This window comes from Ruditapes philippinarum, unplaced genomic scaffold (assembly GCF_026571515.1).
Source record: "Ruditapes philippinarum isolate M1 unplaced genomic scaffold, ASM2657151v2 ctg22448_1_1_1_1, whole genome shotgun sequence".
Classification (NCBI taxonomy): Eukaryota; Metazoa; Mollusca; class Bivalvia; order Venerida; family Veneridae; genus Ruditapes; species Ruditapes philippinarum.
This window is the reverse complement of record NW_026855466.1, coordinates 1,192-11,781: the sequence shown is the minus strand read 5'-3', so window position 1 is coordinate 11,781 and position 10,590 is coordinate 1,192. Positions and strand designations below refer to the sequence as shown.

The 10,590-nt window shown below is 31.2% G+C and overlaps 1 protein-coding gene across 1 annotated transcript; it reads right to left on the bottom strand.

The window, feature by feature from the left end:
- Window positions 1-4,628: 4,628 nt before the first annotated feature.
- Window positions 4,629-10,223, bottom strand: LOC132743435 (UPF0538 protein C2orf76 homolog; the record flags this gene model as incomplete). The annotated part of the gene is made up of 4 exons (XM_060731954.1): window positions 10,132-10,223; window positions 7,741-7,934; window positions 5,294-5,344; window positions 4,629-4,691 (listed from the first exon to the last, which is right to left on the bottom strand). Coding segments are annotated over exons 2-4 (253 nt in total), but the record flags the coding sequence as incomplete, so codon positions are not given.
- Window positions 10,224-10,590: the final 367 nt, after the last annotated feature.

Below are 10,590 nucleotides of genomic sequence, written 5' to 3'. Positions count from 1 at the left end.
AACCCCATTTTTTAAAAATGTTAAAAATTTCCTGAATGCCATTTTCCGAAAAATAAAAATTTTTTTGTTTTTGGGTTGTTTTCGTGGTTTTGGGGTTGCGCTTTGGGTTAAGACGCAAAGGCCCGCTAAGTGTAGAGTGAAAGTTTTGAAAAAGTCATCACCCCCCCCAGAACATTGCAGAAGACCACAGTTAACTTAGAGCGTAGCTTAGCCAAAATGAATTTTCAAGCTAATAGGTTTATTCTTTCTCAATTTTTTTTTTGCAAAAATAGGGGATATACGATAATTGAAGAACATATTTTAGGAAAATATAAGAACTTATTTTTCAGATATTATGAATCAATTAGGTAACATGTTCAATGTTTTAACTGAAAAAGTAGCTTTCCCTGCAATGTAAACTTTCAAATTAATATGTTATACTGGAAACATGACACAAAGTATTCTTATAATCAAAAGCAACAGAACATTGCTATAAAAACACCGCAAATAATCCGGGGTTTTTTTATCTAGCGCAAATGATAAATTCATTAAAATAGAAATATATTGCCAAAAAATATCCCTGTTGAAAAGACTGCCAAAAAATACAACTGCGTCCGAATTTCGAGAACGTTTTCGGGCCCCAAGACCATATCGCCCCTAAACTAGTACCCAAGACGTTTCGGCCCCGGACGTTTCGGCCCTTTACCAAATCGGCCCCGCAGAATATGTACTGTATTTTAAACCGATATATTAATATAGCATTTAAATGATAAAATGAAATCAATTTAAATATATATATTTTAATCATTTTGTATAAAAACTAGATTATAATAGTAAGTAGGGGAAAAGTAATCAATACAAACTGAACAGAACATAAACTTTATTTGAAAAAAATATATACACAAACAAAAACAATTATTTACAACATATATAGATAATGTTTTATTAATACAAACAGAACAGAACATAAACTTTATTTACAACATATATAGATAATATTTTAACATAGCATTTATAATTTGGTTTCAGTTTTTCAATCAGTTTTATAACATCTAGCATCTATCATTATCTAATAGCAATAATAATTAAAAATATTATCATGAGATTATAGCAAACGTTTTTTTCATATTCTTTTTGAAGTTTTTCGTCTGATATTAGCGCCTACCTTACCACCAAAATTTAGCATAAAGCTATAAAAAGTTAAAATTTGTTTTAAAACCGTTGAAAAAAAATTACGAAGTTTAATTTTAAAAACAAAAGGGTCATGTTTTCTAAGTAAAAAATTGGGAATTAAAATTAATCCAGAAGTTTAAAATGGTTTGGGTTTTTTAAATTAAATAACCCGCTTTTTTTGTTTTTTACACCCTTTTAAAAACACATTAAGTACATTTTAAAAGGTTCAAGAGATCAAAAGATAATAAATAATTATTTTAAAAAATTAAAGAGTCATAATTGTTTAATTGTTAATTAAATTATTTTTGTTGTAATTCAATCAAGCAATATACTATAAGTGGGGCCGAAAACGTCTCGCGAAAAAGGGCCGAAACGTCCAGGGGCCGATTTTTTCGAACTTGGGCCCGATTTGGTTTTGGGGCCGAAACGTCCTGTTTTCCCTGCGTCCTGTAAATCATATTTTATTTTCAACTGCGTCGTAACTCATTTCGTAAAAATCATTATTTTCTTAAAAATAAACATCTCTTTTTAATGAAATTTTAGTAAATGATGGCAAAATTATATTTCAAAGTTTATGGTGAAACTCGGGAAACGAATATATAATTGATTTGAAGGAAAAAACGATAGATAAGGCAATATGAACTGCGTCGTATCCACACATTTTAATAAAAATTCTGCCCCGCTTCGAGTTGCAAGTTCGCTATAACTTTTGTTTTACAAAATAGTTGTGTAAGCAACATATACTGAACGAAGCGGAAAAAAGTGTAGCGTGTTAATACATACATCTGGTTTTCAGTCATTTCCAACAAAAAGAGTTATAAACAAAAACATACATTTTTCGTTCCAAGATGGCGGCGTTTGTTTACATTTTGTAGGATACGACGCAGTTTTGATTCCCAGCCCTGGTTAATAGTAACATCCTCTTTTCCAAAGCAGTCTGGGGGGTGTATTAATCACATTTAGTGATAGTTCTAGTTTTTTTTATTTTTTCCCCCTTTAGGTTATTTCGAACAAACACTGTAAAGGTCATAAAAATTATGGCAACTTTCCAGCTTTACTGCTGGGGAAAATGAATGTCAGACGTTTCACTCCCAAGACGTTTCACTATTGAGACGTTTCACTCCCAAGACGGTTCACACCTAGACGTTTCACTCCCATTTTGTCAATTGTATGGACGTTTCACTCCCAATTTTTAAGAGATGTTTACCAGGAAAGTTAACAAATTTTAATTTCATTAAAATCAAACAGTGTAAAATGGAAATTCAATTTAATGTTTCATTTTGTTGATTTCAATGGTATTGTTAATACAAATTATTAGAAGATTACTCTTTTAAAGAACAAATTTCTGAAAAATTGTAACAAGATGAGAAAATTCTATTTATAGTAAATTAAAAAAAAAAAGAATAACATAGAAAGAAAAATAAAGACATATTACAAGTATCAATTTAAATATTGAAATCAACACCAGTAAAGTATCTAATATTATTCAAACAATAAAAAATATCAATATATTTAATATATTATATAATGTTATGATTATTTTCATTATAATGAATATATTCATTATAATGAATATAATGATTATTTTTTGTAAGTCTTAAACAATGAAATGCGAAACATGTGTATAAAATAAATTATTTTTAAAAATTATTTTCTTCAACAATTTATTAAACAGTAGCCATTAAACAAACTTAAGTTATTGTGGTGTTATCTCATCGCCTAATTAGTTGTATAAACACTGAGACAAACAGTTTGACACCACTATTAAATCAGTTGTATAAACACTGCACTTAAAGCATCAATAGTTTACTAATCAGTTGTTTATTGGACCATTTAAATATTTTTTGGCAACAGCCAATTTAAACATAGAAACCCCTCCATTTTGTTTATACAATAATGAAATTTTGTCACAAAAAAATGATTATACATGACAAATATTGAAAAAGTCCCAGTGCTTCTAATTTAATTAAAGATATTTCTGATTTCAATGGCCATTAAAATTTTTGACATGTTTCGCAAAAGCACTGTATACTAGCATTAAATGATTTAACAATTTTTTATCCCATGCTTAAAATTAACAACAAAAAACACGTTACTCAAAGCTAATTGTTGTCACAAGATTGTTATGCTTTAAATTAAATTTGCCTAATGAGTCCATGTTTACAAAAGATCAAATAGTTAGTTATATTAAAGTGTTATTTTAATCAAAAGTATTTTTTTAAGTGAAATAATGTAATAATTGCACATATAGATCAAAGAATAGAGAACACCTTATTTCAAAACAACAATAAAGAAGATAAGAGTTTTAAGTCATTGACAAAAAAGTGAAATCCCCCTTTTTATTAATTTTTATTAAATTTAAGGTCTATTTTAGTTCAATTCATTTCAATATTTTAGGTCTATTTTAGTATATCAAATGTATCAAAATAATTTTGGTATAAAAAGGTAGTGAAACGTCTTGAAGACGTTTCACTCCCATTTGGGAGTGAAACGTCTTGGTGTGAACCGTCTTGGTGTGAACTGTCTCAATAGTGAAACGTCTGTCTACCGGGGAAAATCAATTAATGTAACTGACTAAACAAGACTATCAATAAATTAATATAATAGCACTGCAGGTAATTAACAATGAAGTATTATGACTGAAATATTGATCTTGAAATTTATTCATGAACTTGCAAGGTAACAAAATCTAAGTGTCAGTTCCGCAGCATATAATAAGAAGTTTTCATTTCAAATTACTTCATATGTGCGTTGTCAAAACATGACCTTGTAAACTTTGGGGGATTCCGTCCTTGCGCGCATGTGCAAAAATACTAACATGTGAGGCCTGTTTTAAAAAGGGTTTTTACTCTATGCTCTATATCCTGAACTTCTGGAAAATGGTCTCTTCAACAATTATAAATGAAAAATAGGTCTAATTTTAACAACATTGTATAGTTATAACGGGTTATATTAAATGTTTCCTGCATACCAATTCAATAAGGTGTGTATTTGAACATGGTCCAACATAATTAAATTGTTTATAATTAAAGGAACTCAACTAAGGTTTCAAAGGCCTAAAACCATAATATTTTAATTTCTTACAAATTAGCTGGGGCACTTAAAAACAGAAAGGTATGCAAAAGATAATTAAGAAATATACTAAAAAAAAATAATTGAAAATCATTTTAATGTGATGTTCCTTGACAAATTGCGACGCATTGCAATGCTTTTCAATTTTTGGTATTTTCTTCAATTAGAATAATTATTCTGGAGTACGCGAATGATGTGAAATTTTGAACACAAGTTATTGGTCTGTGCCTACATCAAATCAAACATTAATCTAGAAAAATTATTTCCAGTCCCGTCGTCTCGAAAAGCCTCGGTAGAGTCCCTTTTATAATCCTAATCTTTTACTAAATCCTGTTGGAAAAGATTATTTGCCCTACTTTGTAATTACCTATAAATTCAAAATTTATTAAGTTTATAACTGTAACAGAGAGTGATGAAAAAAAATAATACCTTGGCTCCAAAAGGCTGATGGGAAATTTTCATTGTATCTGCAAAACATAGGAAGAATTATGTTAAGTGTTTAAATCAATCTTAATGTTTTCTAGAATTTGAAACAACATCAGATGAACAGAACACATGAGCAGAGACTCATTTGGTGGTTATGGTAGGGGTCTATCACAGGGTTTGTGCTCTACTGAGGTCACAATTATATATTTTTTTAATATTATACTTAAACATTAGTATATGTAAATGCTTAGTTTTGAAGGAAATTTTTTTCCTAATCATCAAGCTGAAATAATTATAAACATTTAAAAAAAATAAATGTTTTGTATTTTAAATTATATAGATACATGAAATGAATCCCTTTTTTTGTTGTTGTGGAAAAAACCCTTGTGTGCCTTGAGGCACAAACTGGCACCTGAGCAGAACCATCAAGGTTTCGTTTTGCAAGGTAGCTGGATAGCTTCCTCACATGAAAGAATCCTAAATCCCTGTCAGGATTTGAACCCGTGACAGGGGCAAGTGGTATGATGCCAATGACCTCAACTACTTGGCCTTGAGACCCCTATGAAGTGAGTCGAAACAGCATTTGTTTGTATTCAATTAAAAGCTAGAAGAAATAGCTAGAATTGTTGTCACAGCAACTTACCATAATTATGAGTCTTGACTGGGGGTGGAAGACCAGCATGTGTTTTCAGTTCTAAATGTATAAATTTTTATAGTGTGCACTAAAAAGTCTTACAACAAATAATACATGTATAGTTAGGTAATTTATAGAAAAATGCATTATCTATTATTGACAGCTTCTTTCTTATGCAATTTTGAACTGAGTGCTTCTAAGTTGACTGTTGTAAGCACTTACAACTTTATTTAATTATTACATTGTTTTCACGTAATTATATTAAAATCTATGATGTTTTTGTATTCCTTTACATATTCATGTAAAAACCAAAGGTTGTATTAAAAATAGTATTATTAATATATATATAGATAGATATATACAATGTATAGAATATAGCATTAATACTGACTTTGAATCTACCAATGGGAACAGTAGGTTATGAAAGCTCTACTGTTGTAAACTAAGTCTTGCCAACTTGTAATGAAACTTATCTTATCTTAGTGCAGACCAAGGTTAGGCTGTGTGATCATGGTCTACACTGTTTGCAATTCAGCACTTTTTAAAAACAAAAATCCTTGAAAGAATGAATAAGATTGAAAGATAATTCTGAGATAATAAGCCTGTTAAGGCTGCCAACAATACAGATCCAGCCTCACTTATAATGTACAAGTGCAGTACACGGTGATAGGGCGATTACCACAACTTTTCCGCGCAACGTCAAAATATCATCCTTCTGACCGAGACACCGTATATTTCTGGACAAAATATTAATGGCGGAATAAACAAATTCCAGGTAATAGCTTAAAAAATATCTTACTGCTGGATATTGCAAGATTATTCCAATTGTTTAAGTATTCCATCGAATTTTTGAGACAATTTATTGTTAATCTAGCACAATACAATTCACAAAAAAACACATACTTCGAAGAAATAGTGTTTACGAAAGATCGTGTGTACCTCAACATGACTCGTACTTGTCACAAAAACATGTGTTATAACGACGATGTCTTTGTTCTATGACCTAACGAGCTCGTATATTTATTATGGTTAACCCTAAGTTCAAGTTCCATACAAAATTGTGTGTTTCTATCGTAAATTTCAGGGAATATTTGTTGAAAAAAGGCCTACTGACCCGAATATTGGAGCACCGTACAACACTGAATTTAAACACCGCATTCTTTTTCCGTTAGACCGATAAATACTGGAACCGTCTTCTTTTGAATTATACAATCCTCTTACAAATATGTTTTATATAACTTTTATTTGATGAAAGTTTGATGAAAGATTGTTTACTTACTGTTATGTTATGTTGCTGTTATATCATACGTTATGTTATGGAAAATTTCTGAAGGTCTGATCTGTGTTAATACTACCAGTTAGATAAGTGCAATGGTATCTATATATAGATAAGGATGTCTTTTCCTTTTCGAACTAATTCAAACTGATAAACCCCACATGGAAAGATTGAAGTTCTTGGCAGACTATATACCATCTAACAACATCGAGAAAAAAAGGAATGAACTATTTGTTAATGGGAATTTCTTATTGCATACTAATTTGATAAAGTTGCAAAAGTCATAACACAAATTTTCATGGTGTAGTTTTTGCAGGAACCCGGGCAATATTTCCATAATCTCTTCAGTCATCATCTCCAATGTGCTTTTTTTAAACAATCTTTTGCGAAAGTTTGACTTCATATTCTTTTTCTTATGTGATGCGTTACGCATATCGTCCTGAAATACAGGGAGGCGCTGATCCATTGGCGTACTGCTGATATCAGAAGATTTAGTTGGGCGCTCTCCAGTTGCTGCAGTATCTGCAGCTTTGCCAATTTCGCACGTTGCTTTGGCTTGTTCAGACATAGGTTTGAACGTCTTCTTTTTCTGAAAGCAAAATTAATATCAAAAATCAACGGTGATTTTAAGGAGGAATAATGCGGTGCACTAATCTTATGATTGACAAAGTTGTGCGGTGCCTTAAAATACACACGTGGAAACATAAAAATCATACCAAATATACAAAAAACGGGTTATTTATGTATTGTAACTTGTTCATACGACAATAATGTACATATTTATATTGTATTTTGCCCAGATATATGAACTGAACGGACTAGAAATACGTTATATTACATAATCAAAGCAAGATTTTTTTCAGTATACCCTAAATGTTTTCACTATCCTGACTTAATTAATGAAGCATTTTGCATGTAGTAAAGATAAATAAGTTTCAAATTAAATGGCACATTCAATGAAAAAGAAAAAATGATGATTTTACCTTGTTTTGAGCAAATTATATGCTGTTTTCGTCTCGGTTACAGGCTTGCTGTCCATTTTGTACCACAGAAATATACGGTGTCTCGGACAGAAGTAAGATATTTTGACGTTGCGCGGAAAAGTTGTGGTAATCGCCCTATCACCGTGCAGTATGCCACTCTGCATGTTATCTCAAAGAATCATATTTGTAATCATTACCTGTCTTCACATACTGTTTGAAGTCAGATACTATCTGATCTAGATTAACATCATGGTACACAACATGCTTGATGATACGATGCTCAAATGATCTAATAAGACGAACGGTAAGTGTCACTTGACTACTTTCACCTGCCATTGCAATAACTTCATTCACATTAAGATGGTTCTTAATTAGACACCTCTAAAGCAAACTGAAATAAAATAAAAGTTAAACCAATAAAAGAAGAGGAAATAAATGTTATGTATATTACAGTGGAACCTGTCTAATCCGAACTTGTCCGGACTAGAAGAAAAGTCCGGATTAGAAAGGTTTCCGGATTAGAAAGGTTTCCGAATTAGAAGGTTTTTTACATGTTTTTCATTTTATTTGCAAAACAGTTTAAGGAAAGAAAACGGGAATGCATTAACATTTTGAAATTGCAATTTAGATATTCTATTTTTGCAGTCTCTTATCGTTCATTTTAATACATGTGAATACAAAAATAAAAGAAATAAAAATATTAAAGCAAAAATATTATGTCCTCAAGGGTAAGTTAACCTACGGAGGCCGATACATGATTAAATATTCGTACCAGCATTTGTCAATTGTTGTTTACTCGTATCCGATTCAGCGTCTATCCGAATTCACCGACAGTTTCCCGTAATTTTCATTACTTAATCACGTATCATTGAATCCATTACAAAGGATTAAAAGATATTTCTATTGCATTATATCAAAACATTTATAAAAGCTGACGAAAAACAATCAATAAAGCAATTATAGAAGATATCAAGGCAAGCTAAGTATAATTTTCACACCTTCGCAGATCATACGTTCACGGATTTATATAAATCCGTGATACGTTCCACCAATTAATCAAGCGAAATAACACTTATCAGTTTGGTGTATGTTTACACCTGCAAGATGTGCGATTTTTTGTTATTTTGAATGAAGGTGTGACATTTGGCAAAATCTGTTCGGATCCGAGAGGTAAATTTTAGGGTAAAATAAGAACAAAAATTGAAAAAATCGTCCGGAATTCGGAGTAGACAGGTTCCGGATCCGAAAGGTTTTTTACTATTGAAAATAGAACAAATAAAATCGGGACCGGACACTTCGTTCGGATAAGAAAGGATTCCGGATTAGAAGGGTTCGGATTAGCAAGGCTCCACTGTATTACAATTTACAGACTTCCCAAAAGTTAAAAAAAGTGTCAGACATTCGGTCTGACAAACCATGAAAATCTGTCAGACCGAAACGAAATCTGTCAGACCGAATGAAATTAATCAATATAAAAAAAACAACTTGTGTTTGTATTTCTAATTTTATTTTTTCGCCGTAAAAATCGGCACAGTCTGTATAGTCTAACTAATTGTACTGCGCAACGAGATATAGTGCTATTTTCGTGTCTGGGCAATATCTCGCCTCGTTAAAGCGAGATTCTGCCCCAGAACGAAAATATCTCAGAATCAAGCTTTGGCACGTCAATATATTTTGACTAGTTCTTAACCATGACATATACAGTGTAAGAAATTGGGATTTGAATCCACTAGGCTAGTTGGACTACCAGATTGAAATATTTACTAGCTCAAAAGACATTTCAATAGCACAATTCCTTTGTTCAAAACAGTTGTTTATATTGACTCTGAAAATACAGTAGCCTGGTCAGGCTTGTTACTGTGAAAAGTTGGTAGACTGAGGAGAAATTAAGTAGTCAGGGGCTATAGGACTACTGCTAATTTCGAACACTGCATATATAAAATATATAATGGATGAGGGGGATGATGCCGACCCTCTCATACCTTTTATGGGGTTAATACACAGGGTTACACAGCAGGAAACTACCAAACTTCACTTGTAATACACCTGGGGAGAATTATTATATTACCTTGTGGATGCGCCATTCACTTAAAAGGCACTTCACTACCAAATTTATTTCATACAAGCCTGTTTGGAAGCATTATTTTTTCAAAATTCGAACATTGCAGCAGAAGTAAAGTTTTATTGCATAAATACATTGACTTAATTATTAAATCGTTACAATGATTGCGGAACTTACTTTCAGTGTCTATTGTAGGAGGGGGGATGGGGGATTATCTCATATTTTTGAGAATTTCCCCTTATTTTTTCAGAGGAAGGGGGAAAATTTTACTAAGAGAAAGAAGGAAAAAGATCAACAAATGAAATAAATTCTCACTTTTCTATAAAAAATCCCCAATTGTTTCGAACACTTGAATAGACTCTGATTTTGGGTTTTTCAATGATCTTGCCCAGGTGAAAATTATCACAATTTTGCTCGCGAAAACTGATGACATTTAGCTGCAACTTTAAAATTTAAGCATGACACCCCATTACAAAAGAAACAGTCGATAAAAGTATCATTCTTATATCAAAATCAAATATTATACCTTACATTATTCTCTCCAGTCAATATATATTTCTAAAAAAATTGTAAAAGCCGATTGCTGGCAGTTTTTGGATACAGCCGAAATATTATTAAACGAAATAATTTAATATTCATGTTTATTTTATTTATACCGAATATTGAAATTTTAGCACACAACTTTGAATTTAAATTTCAATTTAAAATATTTATTCTATTTGAGTAAAATCTTTTTCTGGAGTTTATAAAATTTGACATATTTCGTTGAAAATAATTGTTACAGACTGCTGTGGTTGCCGACGAATTATTGCTCAACACGTCTGGAGAATTTCGCCAGTTTCGGTCTAAAATTAACTCTTTAGGTAACTATAAATGTGTCACAATAGCTGCTACATGTCACTATGATATTTACGTTGAAACTAAAACTACTGTTACACGAATTGCATTCAGTAAATTTTCAATTTCTGGAAAAATTTATATCAAC